This window comes from Mixophyes fleayi, chromosome 3 (assembly GCF_038048845.1).
Source record: "Mixophyes fleayi isolate aMixFle1 chromosome 3, aMixFle1.hap1, whole genome shotgun sequence".
NCBI classification, from domain to species: domain Eukaryota; kingdom Metazoa; phylum Chordata; class Amphibia; order Anura; family Limnodynastidae; genus Mixophyes; species Mixophyes fleayi.
In genome coordinates, this window is record NC_134404.1 from 54968967 (window position 1) to 54989076 (window position 20110).

The 20110-nt window shown below is 38.9% G+C and overlaps 1 protein-coding gene across 1 annotated transcript in view; it reads right to left on the minus strand.

Annotated features, from left to right (window-relative positions):
* Window positions 1–3525: 3525 nt before the first annotated feature.
* The window catches only part of SNTG2 (syntrophin gamma 2), a 369337-nt gene continuing 352752 nt past the window's right edge, over window positions 3526–20110 (minus strand). The window contains exons 16-17 of the mRNA XM_075201515.1: window positions 12964–13074; window positions 3526–4269 (exon numbers count right to left, since the gene is read on the minus strand). Of these exons, the coding sequence (XP_075057616.1) occupies window positions 4138–4269; window positions 12964–13074 (243 nt within the window). The 3' untranslated portion in view covers window positions 3526–4137. The remainder of the gene's footprint in view (window positions 4270–12963; window positions 13075–20110) is intronic.

Sequence of the window (20110 nt, forward strand, 5' to 3'; positions counted from 1 at the left end):
CTGCACCAGCTGATTCCTATCCGCTGCCTCCGTGTATCTGCAGTACCCTGCTCATCGCAACCCTCCAGTACTCCTCGTGTCTGCAGCCAGCTGATCCGCTCTCCGTGCTTCTCAGAGTCTCCGCTTGGGTCAACTCGCCTGTCTGCATTGGATCAACGCTCCGCTGCTTCCATCTCGTCTAGACCATCTCTACTCTTCAGCGTTCTCCAGGTGTCCAGTTCGATATACTACTGCTTCCTGAGTATTGTTTCCATCTCTGCTGGTCTATCTACCTGTGCGCTGCACCTACTTGATTACCGCTTCTACCTTCCTGGGACTTCGTATCCTGCCGGCCTCCAGACGTTCAGGTATCCCTGCACTTCTGTCTGACAGCCTGCTCTCCTGAACCACGGTATGCATACTTCTCATTGACTGTGCTGGTGTATTGCATATCTTGCTGGACTGAGTTGTTCTCCTCTGGAGTTGCCTATCCGCTGAGACTATTACAATCATTTGACTGTGTTACCTTTTGCCTGGATAGCTCTTGTGACTTTGTATTATTGTGCAGTGCTGTTCAGTTATTACTACTTCTGCATATCATCGTGGGATCAAGTTCAGTGTGCCCGTGTATACTCTGCATTGCATTTATCTCCCCATGCTCTTCCTCACATATATATATATTCAGTGGTACAACTTGCTAGAGGCAGACCACTGTTCCCTGTTTCCTGAGTCACCCGTTTCCAGTATCCTTTCACATAGCAGTGGTACAACTTGCTAACGCAGACCACTGACTTCCCGGATACCTTCACCTGGATTCCATTCCCTCACCTAGACAGCGGTACCACTTGCTATACGCAGACCGCTGACTTTCATCACCTCCTCGCTATTTCTGGACATTCCTTCTCACTATAGCAGTGGTACAACTTGCTATCCGCAGACCACTGACTACCCTCACATTTCCTTGTCCATCCAGTTCCTCGTGTCAATTATCTACATATTACCAGTGCTGCTAGTCATAGACATTCAACGAGCATTCTCTTACTATCTGCTGTCTCCTGTTCCGTGATCACCCCGCTACCAGAGGACCATATTACCACCTATACTGCTCTGGTAAGTCCATCATCTGGTGATACCTGGGTAAAGACTCCTAGTGCCCGTGACATTTGCATTTTGTTTCGAAATACAAAGCATCCCCCATAGATGTCTCTGAGGACTGCTATTTACCGCAATTTAATAAGGAATGAAAATGCATTTACAGATACAGTAATGTACACCAGCTCAGCCTGGCTTTCATTACCGTTTGTGTAAATAGTAAATCCTAAGGGGAGAGCATTGCGGTAGAGGGATGTTCGGATCCCTCCCCGCGTCTTACTGCTCTCCCCTCCAGTCACCATTGCAAAGGTGGCCAATTCGCGATAGTGACCTTAAAAAAGACAGGACAGGGCTATTCACAGGAACAGCAGTTTTTCGTGACTGCCTTTTCTGTTGAAGATTTTTAATAAATACACACAATCTTTCAATCCTTATCTTTGCGGTAAGGATTTAAAGGGTTTGTGTTAAAACTGCGGTCATTAATAACTAGGGGCCTTAATGATAGAAAATAATAAAGTTGTTGAAATTAAGCTTAAAGTTTAAATAATAAAGCATTTTTCCGGTGGGGAACCTCAGCTATCACCTGAGATGCCGGCCAATATCGATAAGAGGACAGTAACATTTTTTGCTGGATTTAGATCTTTTCACTACTTGATAAATAGACCCTGCCTGCTTCATCTTTATAGCTTCACCGTAAAAGTGCAGGAGAGCAGACTCCATACACGTGGGAGAATCTGATATTATAAAATGACCCATCAAAAGAACTACATTTAAAAAATGATTTATTAATTATTAGCGTTTTATAGCAACATCGTTTTGATAACACTAGTCTAAACTAGCGTTATAAAATTATCCAGTAAGCTTGATGAATTGTATTTCTTTAAATGCAATATAGATCCAGTGAATAGATATAGGGGTTTATTTATCACTAACAGCCACTTTGTGACTGAGCGATACTCAGCTTCCCCTGCAATAATGGCCCAATACCGGAATGTTTCATTTAGCACTTGGTCAGGCCAGTCATTGCAGGTGTGCACGTGCATGAGCCAGCTTGCCAGAGTTGAACTTTTAGCTCTACTAAAATGGAATAAAAAAAAATAAAAAAAATTATACATGGATAAAATTTATGTACAAAATAAAAATATGTTAAAACCTTTCTAAATTTTTATTGTTTTTTTAAATGATTTTAATCTGACAGAACAGGCTCTGCGACAATACAAGTACCTCCACAATGCCAGTTATATTTGTACGTGGGAAGCCTTCGCTGGCGAATCTTACTGGTACAAGTGCCAGCATATCCATATACTTTAAGGAGGGCATGCTAGGATCAGTAGTGTACCATGGAAAATTATTTTATATCACTTTAAATTTGTTCATTAACCCACAACCACCACCCACGGGTGGAATAGCCCTAGTGTCATCAGCAGGGGGCTGGCTTTCTGGTGGGGCACATTTTTTTGCAATACCAATGAGGGATTTCAGCCCCATACTGAGCCTAGGGCTGGTTTGTACTATAGCAGAGGGACCCCATGCAGCGAGTTTTCTTACTGTATAAAAATAGTATAGGCTTAGTCTAGGCCTAGTCTAGGCTTGTATGGGGGACCTTGCGCTTTTTGTCCCCCCCCCCACCCCCAATTTTGCTGATACCAGTTTTTTTTTTCACCTGGCACCGCAATATATGCTTAAAGCATATGTTATGTTTTTAACATAACAGGCATTTTAAGCATATCTTACTCTATTTAATGCAATTTTAGTACTATGCATACTAGAAAGCATTTTAAGGTCTGTGCAGCATTTTACGGATTGCTGTGGAAGTTTTATTTTATTGTAGAAACCTACTTGCATTATGAAGCACAGTGATGCATTACATTATAGGCATCCTAATGGTCAAAATAAGTTCATAAAAACACCTAAGTATAACAATGAGATAAAATCATACTTTCCCTCTGGTAGATGGGGAGGGGGGTATGAAAAAAAAGGTGAGTGCAACTGATGATTCCCTTTGTGTCATCAAATGGGTGAGCAAGGAAGATATTGGTTCATGCAGTCACTTTGCCCATCCCGAAGCACCATATACCCCAACTTTATTTTTCCACCCCTTGGCCCATCTCTCTGGTGCTCCACTGATATGGGTGGGATCAATTATACAATTTCCATCATCACAGCACATCATCATTCACCTTGCAGGTAGATAATGAGAGTCCAAAGAGCCATGCCAATTATTTGAAGCAGTTTGATTATGGAGGTTCTGGGGACTAAGCTGAACACCTGACCACTGTTTAAGGCAAGTAATGCAAAGAAAAGTTGGCTTAGAATATATGTTTAGAAGCCTGTGTGTTAATTAACATAGATTTAAAGGCAGTAACTTTGTTATTTCATGATTGCAGTACCCTCTACTGTATATACACCGGTTTATCAGAGTAAACAAACAAACAAACAAATAAATTGACAAAATATTTTTGAAAGTGTTTATAAGAATTATCATTTTCCATGAGTTTTTTTTTAACACACTGATGAAATAAACAGTATGTAATAATATCTTATCGTATCTTATCAAAACACATAAATGCTTCAGCCTTTTTTTTTTATGATCCCTTCATAAATACATTAGCTAAAACCATAAAATGTATTAACAGGATATTACATTGAAGTTGCTCATAGCAGACTGTGTCATTTAAATCCCTAAGTAACTAAAAAAATTCTAAAATGTGATAATGTGCATGCTATTGTGGTATATACAACTAGACTCTATTAACAGAGCGCTGATTCATTGTAAATGTACAGTCCCTAAATCCTGTTCAAAAACCTGGTATAGTTTTTTCTTAAAGTGCTATTTCATAATCCTTTTCACATAAGAAATAGGAAAATGTGCTTTAGATTGTTTCATGAAATACACTGAAATGAGTCGTAAAATAAATGGGAATACATTTGCTGTAGGCAGACAGATATAGGTAAAATATTGTGTATTTGTTTCGTTCCGAAAATTTGTATTTAAAATAATTGTGCATGAAACGAATCCCATAGGAAAATATCTTTTCTCCATACTTGTTCTTCAGAATATCCATTTTACGTGTTGTAAATGTATTTCCTTGTAATGCTTTGGTTGTTTATAAACATGGGGTCCATAGATGCAACTTTAGCAGCAATGAAGGAGTGAATGCAGTGTAAAACACCTGTCAGATCCTGAAATTCCAGTTCCTGCAAACAATAGAAATGTCTGTAAATGTAATGACAATGATAAGCGTCAAAAAGCTAAAATAGCCAAGCATTGTAATTCCATTTGTTCAGGTACATTAATTAGCTCAGTCTTTGGATTACATTATTGCACAGTGGTGGAGTTATTTGCTTTTTATGCATTCAACTTAAATAGTCGTTTAAAAAACGCAAATGTGTAAAACCAAAAGCAAATTTTCTTCTGTGGAGTCACATCAGGCGCGATTGCACCGGGTTTTAAGAAGAAATCCATCAATTTGTTGGCCAAGATGGTTGCCTCAATGGAGATTCAAAAGTTTGCAAAGGCCGATAGGAGGAGTTGGGGTGGAGTGAAAGGGTGTTTCCTGCAAATTGCTGATAAGGTGCATGAGTGCAGTTATTTTTGCATTACAGCGCAGAAAGAAAATGCCATTTTGCAGCACAGGATCAGTTAAATGAGATAAATGGCTGGAGATGGTGCATTCACTAGGGTGTTTCCAGAAGAACATACTATTGTTTTCTACCAGCAAAAAGTACTTTGACCAACGTAATAAAATTCTTCTAACACACATAAGTGACATGTAAGACAGTTAGAATGTCCCCACACTCTCTTGATTATTTCAATAATAAATTAAGCTAAATCAAGCAGTGTTTTAGACCAAAATGTAAACGTTTAAATGAATAAATAGGGTTGTCCTAAAATAGTTGTAGGTTGGATATTAATATGACAATTTTTTAAGTTTTTTTTACCATTGCCAACCTGAATGTTTTCTAGAGAATAAGGGGCGTAGTTGAGTCCCGTCTCCATGCACTTACTGTACTGAACTTACACGTAAATGCCCCTGGCACACCTAACCAATCTCACTTGAGTGACTAATACACTTAATTCATGACTTTGATTCTTGACCATGGCCTTATCTGTGTGGAGTTTGTATGTTCTCCCTGTGTTTGCATGGGTTTCCTCCGGGTGCTCCGGTTTCCTCCCACACTCCAAAAACATACTGGTAGGTTAATTGACTGCTATTAAATTGCCCTTAGTCTCTCGCGGTCTGTGTGTGTGTGTGTGTGTGTGTTAGGGGATGTAGATTGTAAGCTCCAATGGGGCAGGGACTGATGTGAGTGAGTTCTCTGTACAGCGCTGCGGAATTTGTGGCGCTATATAAATAGCTAATGATGATGATATGAGTGTAAGTTGTGCACATGTGCAGTGTGACAAATGTTTTATCCACCAATATTTTTATGCGTTTCAAATTTAGCATCACTGTCATTTAATAAAATAAATAATGTTATGGAGTCCTGGACATAAGGAGAATGGGTGGCATGTCTAGATTATTAATAAACAAACTGTACTGTTAGCAAAAGTGTATACTGCAGTGAGTTTTTTTTGCATCCTTTACTTGCTTAAATATCATACCTTGAAGCATATAGAGTAAATCATCCACTTAGAGAGAAATCATTATGGCAACTTATAGACTATATGCATGAGAAATCTATTGAAAGTGGTTCTCTCATGGGGCTCGTTCATACAAGTGTTTTGCAGGAGTTGCTCGTGGAACTTTCCAAATAGAACATAATATGAGCAATATTCTTTGATGGCCCTGCAGGCTTCAGGATCATTCACAGAAGTGGCAGACTACACCACAGGCCATACTGAAATGCCTGACAACTGTCCATGCATACTAGAGCTTTGTTCTGATCTGCAACTAACACTCTTACTTATGGGCACAGCCGAGGAATTCATGTACTGGGATCAATATTCATGATGCCTATTCATTATCCTTGGTGAATTCTGTTTAAAATGCGGTATTTGCAACTTCTTTAAAAATGCTCTTTTGAATGCGCCCTTATTCTGAAACTATGTACAATAAAATACTTGCCTTCATTCAGCTGCAAAGTAAATATAAATCAAATATAATAGCAAACATTTCCAGCTCTGTCAAGGTATAGGTGCTTTTATTTACATAGTTGTGAATTGTTTTATATAAGTCAAGTTGTACTTTACATTTAGTAAGCCATCTACTTATTATTACACAATTATGCTTCATATATGAGAAAAATCTATGTGATCTTAAGAAAACTTTTTAAGATTTGGTCAAGCACACATAAAAGAGTGCTTAAGAATGAATCTTAAACATCCCTGGGGTTTGCTCCCACAATCACAAGTTAAAAATATGTGTTTGAAATTTTTTTCCATGTCCCTGACACTTTACTTTGAGTAAATGGTTTTGTTCTGTAAATATCAAATGCTAAAAATGTTAGTTTGAAATTGTCAGGAAACCAAGTAAGAAAACAAGATAAGACGACACAGCATGCGACCTCATCATAGTAAAAAAGTGCTCATTACAGCCTTGTACCCATATGTCTATTTTACACGGTTGCTTCATACCACTGCAGTGCTTAGCATACAGTTTCTTTTAATACTGCACAAATGTCAAGTGACAAAAAGCAAAAAGCAGTGAGAAAAACAAGAATGTGCATCCATCCATAGCTTCCCATTCAATGCTCAAACACAAATTCACAGCTTAGCAGAAAGTTCAATCCTGTCCTCAAGGAAAGCCGAGTAGCTTGGTTAATTGTAACCTTATTTGAACTACTCATATGACCACAAAGATGAGAACTATCTTAAATATCCGAATAGAGCACATTTATTTGAGAGGAACAGCGCCATCAAGAGCCTATTAATCGGCACACTGATTGCCTCATTCCCCTCTATCTGTGCTGCATTGCTATTGGAACATAATGTAGTGGGCGGGGTTTGTGTGGCATGATTTGGTGTCTTCTTAGGGATGCTGCTATGCACCATTTGCCTCAAAGAAATGTGCCCCATCTGTAAATTGACAATTTCTGTGACTGCATAGCTTACATGTATGAACTTAAGTATATATTTATGTGATTAGCCCTATAAGAAGTTCACAGCTCCTTACAATAAAAAGTACATAGGTAAAGAGGTACGTCAAAAGGCATAAAAAGGGAACACAAAATTTGGTGGAAAATTATGGAAAACAGAGTGTAGTTTGAAACATCAATAGGTAATAGGAGTTATAGAGCAGTCAATATGGGTAGCTCAAGTGTGATACTGTTTACTAGAGATGAATTAATTGCTTGAAATTAGATTTTTGAGCATTTAGGCAACTTAGGCCATACAATTGTCAACTCCTGAAATCGATGTGCCATTGTTTCCTACAGTTAATCCCTGTATGGCCAATACTCTACCCCCTGAGTCTTCCTGGAGTGTTCCTGGTCTGAGAATATTGTTTTTGATCTTTTGTTATTTTATTTTGTTAATGTTTTGTTTCAATTGTATTCATTTGTTACTTTATTAGTTTATAAGTTAAGTTTTCTTAGTTCCTGTTGCAGTTGGTACAATATACATTTTAACATTTATAAGACTTGGTGAATAATTATGTCGTAACTTGCAGAATTGCTACCACTAGAAGCACCTTTTGATATATTTATTAAGCTGGAAAAAAATGCATTTTTAAGACCTGAATAGAAATCCTTACAACCAATTATTACAGTATTTGCAGAAAAGAGGAGTTGATAATATTTTGCTAAAACACAGTCAAGGTTTAGTCACAATAGTTATGTATTATACTAATAATTAAAACCATTGAGTGCTTTTATTTGATTGAAACAATGTGTTTGAAAGGCTGGATGAACTGAAAGACAAATCTCAATAGAAGTGGAACGTGAATGACACCAGCAAAGCTATTACTCTAAAAGACCCCACTATATACATATTGCATGTAAACGGTGTAAACATACAAATCAGTGCAGTGAGTGGACAGTGACAATTTTTTGGGGATATACTGTAAATGTTTTCATTCTGCCATGGAAAAGTTTTTATCCTGTGAGATGTTTGCTCCAGGAGCCCAGCAACCGCAAGATATATGCCTGGTGACAGAACTACTGCTGATATGTCCATCACCAATTTCATTGCAATTACTGACACCCCTACTGTATTCTGCATACACTTGCCTATGCTTCCCCACTCTCAGTTCACCTCTCTAAGGGTAAGGTGTCATAAGTGTAAGATCGTGCTGACTCTGCATACAGACGTATACATACACATCTTTGGTGCACTTGCACAGCAGGGAAATGTGTATATTATGCAAAAAAAGGGACAAATGTCCAGCTCTTTATCACCTATTTACCTTTATATTGTCTCTCTATATGCTCTGTGGATTTATTTCCCCAAATACAAGGACTTGGGTGGAAGTGAAGTTGCCGGACCTCCCCTCCCTCCGGGCTCCCAGGTTAGCTGTGCTAGGCAGCATTTGGCTGCCAGGTCCAATGTAAGGAATGTCAGGGATTGGTGGATCAGGTCAGTGTAACAGCATGGGTCTGACAAGTGTACAAACCCCCATCTGTCAATCAAACAATAGAAAGATCATGAGGACTTACGGGTGATCACTTATATTGTTATGGATATGGATACAATTATGGACTGATCTACTTGTCAGTTTTCATGTATCTGGAATGTCACCTGGTTCTTAAATAATGCCAAGTGGGTTACAGAAGTTCATCACAGTTTCTTTATACCAGACATTAAAATTGTGACATTTTTATTTTCTGACATCCAGCTCCCATTCCTTCAAACATACAGGAAGCCAGCAGCCTCTGAAGCCCCTGCAATCTCACAAATGCTTGTAAGGGGTTCATTACTTGGGACCAGGAATCTCATTAACTGGTTTAAACTGCTATTATTTTTTCCTGGACCTTGACAGATATTAAGGCACCAACTAATCAGGGAAGGACTGCAGGTGGGGAGGATCCTGTTCCCTGCCCTTCTCTATCCCCTAAGCTCATCCTGGCCAATCCCAATGCAGATGACCTGGGAATAACTCTGCAAGGGGGGATTTCCAGCATGGGAAATTGGTACAGTTTCAAATGGCCTGCATGGGGGACACAGGTGTGTTTGTTATTCTACTGAGACTGGTGTTAGAGTCATGTCTCTTACCAGCTCAACCGTGGTTCCTGTGCTAAACCCTGCATCTTATTCGCAACTTCCATGGAACATTAAACTATGAGGAAACTTGGCTCCATCAGCTGCTTGTGGACCTTTCACACCTGCTGGATAGCACTGTCAAAGCAAGACTCGAGGGACATTAAAGAATACAGCAATTTAACCAGGGATTAGCATTAGAGTCTATGGAGTGTTGCAAGGTTATTGCTATATAACTCTGAGAATAACAGCTTGGCCGGGACTGTGTAAAAGTACAACTTAGCCAGAAATTATTATTTGGAGGGATCCAGAAGGTACGAAAGCTCCTTTACTATGCCTAATGACCACTGTCTCCGGCTACAACTTAACCTCAGTTCTACAGTACTGCTTTTGCTGTTAGATTGGATTACTGCAAGTATAGAAGAAAACAGCTTGGCCAGGCCACAAGTGCTCCATGCGTGATGGTGTACCGTTGGTGGTTCACTATAGAAACTACATCAGGACCACTAGCAAAAGCACAACTTGGCCTGAAAATTGCTAAAATACAGCTTGACATGGTTAAGGACTATTGCTATTCTTTTCATAGTGGTTGAGGTTTAATGAACACTGGGATGCTGTGGGTTTTTTTGTAACACATTGGGCACTGAGTCATTAAGGAGAGTAAAGCATAAAAAAAGGAGTAATTTTGTACCTGGGCAAAACTATGTTGCATTAGAAGGGAAAGTAAATGTAAAATGCGGGGACAGATTTATAGCTGGGGTAGGGCATGTTCTAGATCAACTTTAAATTTCAGTGTAAAAATAAAGCTATCAAGTATTTGTGTCCTACATGAAAAATAGCCAGTATTTATCTTATGTGCAAAATAATAAACTCATTTGCACCCCTGGCATTGTAACCTGGTTTATCCCGGAGAACATTTACTCCTTTTTTTGCCTTACTTTCCTTACTGACTCAAGTCCATTGTGTGTTGATATAATTGTATTTGTAGTGGGCATCTGTAATAAAGATAATGTGTTGTCCACTCTCTTTTTGCCCGTGTGCTCCAAAGAATGTTAAGTTGTCAGGGTTACCTAGTGAGCTCAGGCTCTAACCACCCTGGCATCGTGACAGTCAGTAGCCAGGTAAATAAGTCAGTGCAAGACATATTCAAACATAGTCAATGGGATAATTTTGTCAAATAATCTATAAATCACGCAGAGTCAGTGTTTACACATGTTGGTCAGTTAAGAAACTATAGAATATCGTCAGTGTTCACAGCGCACACAAATGACATCACATGTGTCTCCATTGTGACCTTCAACAACAAAGGCTCGCATCACATCAGTATGAATGAGAACCTCAGATGGTGAAGCCAAAAGCCTTGTGGATAACATGTGTCTTGTCATGTACAGTGACATTCATCTCATCCATATTGCATTCATCAATAAGTTTCACAAATAACTATCTAATGTATATTAACAACCAGTCGCTTTGCTTTCTTGTTTCTATGCTGTCTATATTTTGTAGTAAGTCAGGTGGAAGCTATTTATGTATTCTTCATATGGCACTAACGCATCTCACCGGTTTAGTTCCATTCTGAGCCTTGCATGCATGGGTTTCACGTGCTTACTCTTATCTGTCGTACAGCCTGGCGTTCCTCTATCCTCAGACACAATCCTGCTAAGCATTGTGCACATGCGCAACCCCAGGAACCTTTTAAAACCTCTGCTCCATGGTGATAGGAGGATTACCAGCCAGTCCCCTTTATAAGGGTCCTCCTCCTTTCTATGGGTGTCAGTTCATCAGGTCTCCTACCTGATAGGAAGCATCTCCTCTGACTTCCGTCCGTGCTCATACTTACCTTTGTTCCTGTCTTTGCGAGTTAGGCCGTTTGTTTATCATCTGCAGCATCGGTCCTGTTCCAGAGTTATAACACCTATGTGGATCTCAGTGCTTTTGCTCTCTGCAGTTCACCGCTTCCCAGCATTACCTGTTCATCTTAATCCACAGTCAAGACCTGTGGCCTCACTGCAGAGTAACGCTCATCATCAGTCCTGTTCCAAAGTTATATCACCTGTGTGGACCTCAGTACTTCTGCTCACTGCAGTTCATCGCTTCACAGCATTACCTGTTCAGCTTATTCCACAGTCAAGACCTGTGGCCTCACTGCAGAGTATCGCTCATCATCGGTCCTGTTCCAAAGTTATATCACCTGTGTGGACTTCAGTACTTTTGCTCACCGCAGTGCATCGCTTCACAGCTGTATCTGTTCAGCTTATTCCACTATTTAGTGTTTAGACCTGTGGCTGTACTTCCTGCTCAGCCTATCCTATTATTGTGATTCATGGCTATACTGCTGATCATCGCACAGCACCCGTCCTGTTCCCGAATTCCATACACCTGAGGCTACATTCCATTCTGCCTTACAGTTACTTTGTGGTTCTTTGTATTATCTGCTCTGCGCCCCTTAGAGGACCGTGACCTGCGGTTAAGAGCAGCTAAGACCATAGTCCCTTGCTGGAATCACTGGTGAATACCTCTCCTCCATAAGACTCTGCACCTCTCTGGGGATAGCTGTCACTCAAGCAGAGATCAAAAACATTCCAACTATATCTCACCATCACCTTTAAAGCTCTTAATCAATCCTCCTCTCTCTACATCTCCAATCTCATCTCTACCTACACTCCGAGCCGCCCCCTCCGCTCTGCCTGTGACCGCCGCCTCACTGCTTCACTGATCACCTCTTTTCACTCCCATCTCCAGGACTTTGCCCGGTGTCCACGTTCCATCCGGGTAGCTTCTACTCTCAAAGGCTTCAAGCGTGCCCTTAAGACTCATTTCTTTATTCAAGTCTATCAGTCCTCCTCCTAACTCCCTTGTTCTGGCTCTCTCCCCCAGTTAGTACCACCCTATCTGTGTCTCCCCCTTTCCTTTAGGATGTAAGCTCTCAGGAGCAGGCCCTCTTTTCATGTGTGCTCCTTCTACTATTCCATCACCCCCGTACCTCTTTTCCTGCTTCCCTAGCTCTGTTTTCTTAAGCCTCTGCTTACTTCTTGCTGATTTCTACCATCACTTTCACTCATTGGCCCAGAAATAATTTGATTTGCATTACCATGTTACCCGTGTGTGTGTGTGTGTGTGTGTGTGTGTATATATATTTTGATTCTTCATTTTTTGTTCTTTCTGTATCATGTTGTGTCATGGGTGACTGTTTTCTGTATGTGTCATGTACGGCACTGCGGACCCTTTGTGGCGCCTTATAAACTAAAGATAATATTAATAATAATAACAACTATCTGGCATTCATGACACACTATAATGTTGTTGATGCAGTGTTTGGTATAATTGTGCATATTATTCCTCTTAAGCACCTTCTCTAAATAAAGTAACATTAATTATACTTTTTTTATATTATGCAAAAATTGGAATTAAACTATTACTCTCTGCTCTTGTAAGCTTGGCTATACTGCCTCAAATGGGAATGCATTTTAAATGAAATCAGCCACTTTGCTATTTGGTAATATGTGTCCTTGATATAATAAGCCAGGGAACTATATTTTATTAAACATTTTAAGTTTGAAGTGCAAATGGAAAATTCATGATTAAATTAAAGTTAAACATTTATGTACTACCTACATAGCGCTCATCCTGCTTTCATTTTGATTGTGCCTTCATTTTAATTATAATTTTTCTAACGTTTGCAGCATCTCACCCATAACCGAGCATGTCATATATTTTTCTTTGATGGTAAATTATTTCTTAACCATATTACCTACCTTCATTTCAATTTGTTTTGTGTCAGAATTGTGAAAAAGCAGCTTTACTCGAGTTTTTCCATCATCCGAGGAGCCTTTCAGTTGGGAAAACTTAAACCGCCAAATTATATTCTGTAACAACAGCCGAAAGAAAGGGAAACGATTTCAATTATGTTATTAGATAAACATTTATCCTTTAGCTCGGTCCTGTCATTTTCTAACACAGTGGCACAGTGGTTAGAATGATAATGGGGATTTGGGCTAATTTCTAACTGAGGGTACTATCTGTATGGAATTTGTACACTGGCTATAAAAAAAATTCTTACATCATGCCGTAAAAATGGATTTACTAAGGATTTTATACCACTGATCAATACAAAATGCTCTTCAATGTAAAATAAAAAACAGTTATAAAGCTCGGCTTAATTAATTACGAATACAGATAAGAAGTGTCCACATAGGGATTCATCCCTTCTGCTAAGATACCCTGAAATAAAGCCTGGGTGCAATAAGGTCTCTTCAGTTATCACAATAACTGTGTTAAAGTCTTTCAATTGATTTCAAAATAAATACACCTGTCTGTGAGAGGTCAGTGTATTTCCAAACGAGCATCCTTATAAAGATCAAAGAACACTCAACGCAAATCTGAGAAAAGGTTATTGAAAAGCACCAATCAGGCGAAGGATAGATCAGAAGGTTTCAAAGACATTTAATATTCCCTGAAGCACTGTCAAAATACATCATCAAGAAATGAAAATAACATGTCACAACTGTGAATCTGTCTAGGACAGGCTGTCCTCAAAAACTGAGCATTCATGCAGGAAGTGCACTTATTAAGAAGGACACCAAGGGGTAAATTTATCAAGCTGCGGATTTGAAAAAGGTGGAGATGTTGCCTATAGCAACCAATCAGATTCTAGCTGTCATTTTGTAGAATGTACTAAATAAATGATAATGCCAGGAGTGTAGTTATCATTTGAGACAATGTTATGCTGCGTTCCAACTCTTCCCATCTCCTTCAAATACATGGCCAATGATCCTGATTCTGGTGAGGCAGTCTCTATTTTTTTTGGCTATCCTGTTCAGTCAGGACTTTTTTCAGACTGCCAGGATAGTTGGGTGTAATGTACTACTTCACACTGTACTGCTTATTAAGTGCAAGCTGCTTGTATCTAACTGTAGTGCATGCATCTTCCCTTTAATGAGCAGTACAGTGTGAAGCTGGACATACATCCCAACTACCATTGTAGTCAGGACATAGTCTTGACCCATATGGGCAGTCACACCAATTCGGGACTGCCCCACCACATTCTGGACAATTAGCAGACTGTGCTGCTCTCTCCTACCTGTTCTTGCAGCGTTCACTACCTGCATCTGCTGGTGTCTTTAGCTCAGCTGCTGCTTGTCTTGATCCTGGAATGCTGGGCCGCTGTTTTATCAAAAGGGAAAGGTACAGAAAATATGGAACACCTACAGGAGATGCCTTGACGTTGGCAGGTGAGCTCATCCAAATATAGCCAAAATACTTCTATTTATGTATATGCTGACAGATAGTGATTTGATAGTGCTAGTGATAGACATTTTCTTTTGTTCTCAAATACACAGTGGTCTTAATTGTCCTGGCTGCACTTCTCAAATGATTTTATTCACTTGTACACATTTTATTAATTTAAAGAAGCGCACCTTTCTTGTTTTTTGGGAGTTGGACCACTCCCTTCAGGTGCAGGATGCTTTGAAAATGGAGGTTCAGGGGAGGTTTTAATTGTGACACCCTGAGTACTCTTGTTGCTAAACTGGCTAGAGAAAAAAAAAATGTAACCTACAGGAGATGCCTTGACGTTGGCAGGTAAACTTATCCAAATATAGCCACATTGTGCACAGAGTTCTTCTATTTATGTATATGCTGACATATTGATTTATATATTATTTGCTTTAGAGACCTGGACAACATTTTCTTTTGTTCTCACATAAAATATGGAAAGTCTAGCAGTGAGTGAACCATTAAAGCATCCCTCCCCTGAAACAGCCCCAATGTTAAATCAATAGCACCTACGTTTAATAATTAAACCTGAAACCAGACCTGACATTAAATTAATAGCATTCACATTTAGCAAATATAGCTAATTCCCCCAAATTCCCCCTAAAATTAAGTTAACAGCATTCACAATTTATAGATCTATTTCCTCCACAACATGTCATGACATTAAATTAATGCTACTCACATTTATTAATTGAACCTATTTCTTACCAAATTGCCCCAATTTTAAATAATTGTTTTTCACAATTATTAATTAACCATCCTTCTCCCTAAACTCAGACCACAAACAATTAATAAAACCCAAATCACCCTAACATTAATTAAATATTGCAATCACACACCACCTTAAATTAATAGTCATTACAATGATCCCACTATTAAATCAAATAGTCCCCATCATCAAAAAAATTGCTCCCACCTATAAATTAATATTTCCCACCCACTATCAAATTATTAACAACCTCCCTCACCATTAAGGTAATACCCAGCCTCCATCCCTATCACAGTAAGTGCCCCTCCTCCTCCCACACTTACCTTCTAGCACCCTGCTCTGTAGACTCTTCTGTATGCCTCTCTTGTTTCCTGCACAAACATGACTGCACTATGTCATATGTCTTTCCCCCCACGTGGGTTAGGATGTCAGTGCAGGACGGAGGGGGGAAGGGATGTGCAGCATTGAAGGGAGGGGTTCAATGGATTGGTTGGTCCATGGCAGTAAAGTGGCTGCTCAAAAGAGAGGGACCAGCCTGTCAATTAGTCCTGGACGCAGGGATAAACCAAGCTTAATTGTTTTGGCCTCGACACTAAGCTCCATTTAAGAGCAAGCTTAACAATGCGCATCATATATTCGTCATCATTTATTAATTTATATAGCGCCACTAATTCCGCAGCGCAGTACAGAGAACTCACCCACATCACACACACATATGAAGAACACTATCTTTACTGTGAAGCATTGTGGCTGGAGATTAATGCTATGGGGAGGCTTCTCTTCTTCGTGAACTGGAAAACTTGTCAACATAAAAGACAAATTGTTTAGAGCAAAATATAGACACATTTGCAGAAAAACCTACTGTAGGAGAACTCGGTTTTAGGAGAAGCTTTAAATTCTAGCAGGAGAAAGACCCAAAACACACAACAGAGGCCACATTAGAATGACTTAAAAGAAAAATGTCCCAGAGTGGCCAATTCAAGTGCTAGACCTGAATTCCTTTCAAAAGCTGCAATAGGATTTTGAAAGATCCCCACTCAACCTGTTTGATTAATATTACAAAGAAGAATGGGAGAATAATGCAGCATCCAGTAGAACAAGATGTGAATTCCCTGTACAGCGCTGCGGACTTAGTGACACTATAGAAATAAATGATGATGATGATAGCCGAAGCATACCCCAAAAATACAGAGCTGTAATTGTAGCTAACGGAGCTTCTCACAAGGGGAGTAAATATTTATATAATCAAATATTGTCTATTTTTATTTGTAATTAATTAAGAAAAAGCTTTAGTGGTGTTTTTAATTGATATTACAGATTATGTTAATCGGTTGTAAAAATTTCCAAATAAATCTATTTTGATTCCATGTTGTAAGAAAGTGAAATGCAAAGTAGGCCAACAGAGGGTGAATACTTTCTATAACAACAGTTTTTCTCCAACAAATTTCCTGTTTTCTTCTGGGTGCTCCAGTTTTCTCTGATTGTCAATACACATACTGGTATATTAACTGGTCCTTATGTGAATTTTGGTAGAGAAAATAAAATTGCAAGCTCCATCAGGGCTGAGACTTATGTTTGTAATATATGAATAAAGAATTATAATAATGACAACCCAGTGTTCAGTTATTAAACAAAAACACTCTTTCATTATTTTCTTGCAGGTGACCAGGGGCTAGATTTACTAAGCTGCGGGTTTGAAAAAGGGGGGATGTTGCCTATAGCAACCAATCAGATTCTAGCTGTCATTTTGTAGAATGTACTAAATAAATGAAAACTAGAATCTGATTGGTTGCTATAGGCAACATCCCCACTTTTTCAAACCCGCAGCTTAGTAAATCTAGCCCTAAGACTTGACTTGTCATGGACTGAATTAAAATCTAGAAATAAGCCTTGAGGTTTTGTGTGAATTTTTAGGCAACTTCTGCTGTTCAGATGTAATAGTTTTGTTTTCAGCAGACAGCATGACACACCCTAGGAGCCCCACCCACTCAATTATAATTGGAAGTGTGAAATACCTGTGTTTGGTTGTGCGTATGTGTTACAATTGCACCTCCAATTGAAATCAAACTTTTTACATCTGTAATCAGCCACCAATTAAATCAGCCCAATCTATTTGTCTACATATCACTGAGTTACTAAATTCTGGCCATTACTTGGCATCACTGAGATTTAATTTGGCGCAAAGTGTCTCTGTAACGTCCGCGGAGACACCTAGCGCCAATGTTATGGCTGGAATCTCCGCTTATTTTTCCTCGCACCCCATAGAGGTGCAAGAACAAATGAGGACAAATGTGCACAGCCAAACATTGCTGTGACGGCCGCCCCACATCACTGGCAATTAAAATGCACAATTTGGCTGAAATGATCATTTAAATACTGAGTGGAAAAGATAGCAGCGGCTTTTTCCTTGCACATCATGTCATTTTTTTCCCTTTTCTTTATGTGAGTTTAAAATATGGAATCTGTTGCAAGATTCAGTGCAAATATTCTTATAAAATATATAGGAGTGAGCCACACTCACTCCTCTTCTTACAGCTGTACCCTCTTCCATTTAGAACGTAAGCTCTGTAACTGGCTGGGCTCTACATACCCTTTTTTCATGTCTGCATTTAATTTGATTACCTTGTATGTCCCTGTTTTATGTATGTCCTGTTTTCCATACTGTGCAGCGCTGCGGAGCACTGTGGCGCCTTATAAATCTACAATGACAATAATAAAATTGCCACCCACAGAGCCTAGGAATGTAAAGAGCCTGACCAAGCCCATAGGTACCCTGAACAGAAGTTAGGTATACTGTTACAGACTGGACCTAGAGACATAGTGCCAAAGCCCAGTTGAATCCACACAACTAACACCTGTATAAAGAGGTCATTTTGGCTTTCCATTCCCCTTAAATTCAAAGGCAACTGTCATTAACCGAAATATGTTACGGGTAGTGTGAGATAAACCATTTTACAAGTTTTCTTTTTTTGTGTTTTTTTTTTGTTTAATATCACTGCAATATCCTCCCTTACCTGAAATCTGGTTTTGGAAAAGTAATACGTCTCTGAAGATCTATTTATTACTTGTGAGTCTGCTCAAAAAAGTGTGTCATAATGAATCACTGTCTCTGGTAACCCTCGAGAGGCAAGTTCTCCTCTCTCTTCTTTTGACACACAGTAATAAAATAAATGCAAATTAGCTTATGTAAAAAAAGCTATTAATAACACTTATAAATATATCTGCAAAGGTTCCGGGAACATATCAGAATGGAAGATAATTGTGAAACTGCTGAGATCTTTGGAGGAAGCATTATTTTAGAATTTCTGTCAATAGTTTCATTAAAGGACACAGACAATCAGCCACACCAGATATAAATATAAATATCTCCATTCTGTCAATATGTGGGAACCTTTACATATGTATTTGTAAATGTCATTTGTAGTACTTTTATATAGTAAAATATATTATTTAGGTTTAGTGGTCCTTTAAGGAGAGGAAGATGTTATTAATAACTGTATTAAAATAAAACTAAACTTCTATGATTGTCATAGTTTACATATGGTTGCATATTTAGTAAAGTTGAAAAAAAGTCCATAACGTTCAAACTATTCTTATATGTTCTTTAGCTTTGATCTAGAGGAAGCCAAAACAAACCACATTGGTGCAGCTGTCAATGTATCCCCATAGTGGAAAAAAAAAGATTATTTCCCGACCCTATAAGTGACTATTATATCAATTGCCTGGAAATACTATTCCTTCTAAGAAAGGCATACAGTCAAATTTTAAACCCCCTTCAGGAATTTTAAACCCTCTTAAGGAATTGGAATCACCAATTCTGTAAATAATTCCAGTGTTACTACCCTTACAGTAAAGAATCCTTTTCTATGTTCATGGTGAAATCATGTTGATATAGATGTCCCTTGTCACCTGCACAGTACTAGCATTGAACATCATATTTGACAAATCTTTGTATTGACCTATACATTTCAATTAGGTCTCCTCTAAAGTTGGCCATACATGTTAAAATCCAATATAAGGTTCCAATGGTTTTTAATTGAATTGTAATAAAATTACATTGTTTATGGGGGACAAGTATGATCAAATGTAAATGTCTAAATTGATTGATATGGAGTGATCTAATTTAAGTTATTAAAAGTATGAGGCTCGCTTTGTATCCATTTCTACATAGAAAACATAGTGTTCTATCCACATAGAGCCCAATACAAATAAATATGAGAGTGGTGCCATATGTAATATTTGATTATCACATACAATGCATCTCTGCTCCATTATTGTAGGTGATATAAGGTTTTGGCACATGGAGGAGATGAGAGAGGAGCTCACACATCACATGGTATTGATTAATCTTATTACCATGTGTGCTTGCTCTATCTCTGTCCCTCTGGCAAACAGTGGTACAAAGCAGCTGGGAGGAGCAACTAAGGAATAAAAAGTGGAAATGATAAGCTCTTTCCTCCATATGTGGCAGCATGGTAGCCTAGTGGTTAGCACTTCTGCCTTACAGCACTTGGGTTATGAGTTTGATTCCCGACCATGGCCTTATCTGTGTGGAGTTTGTATGTTCTCCCCGTGTTTGCGTGGGTTTTGTCTGGGTGCTCCGGTTTCCTCCCACACTTCAAAAACATACCGGTAGTCTGTGTGTGTGTGTGTGTATATGTTAGGGGATTGAGATTGTAAGCTCCATTGGGGCAGGGATTGATATGAATGAGTTCTCTGTACAGCGCTGTGGAATTAGTGGCGCTATATAAATAAATAAATGATGATGATGATGTGTCATTATAATATAGAACCCATACATCTGCAAACCAAGAGTGGAACATCTTTTTTCCCTTTCTAAGCAATCATTGTATAAGAATGTCTACCAATGTAATAATAGCATTCAAATGTACAATTGTAACATGTAATAAGACAGTCCC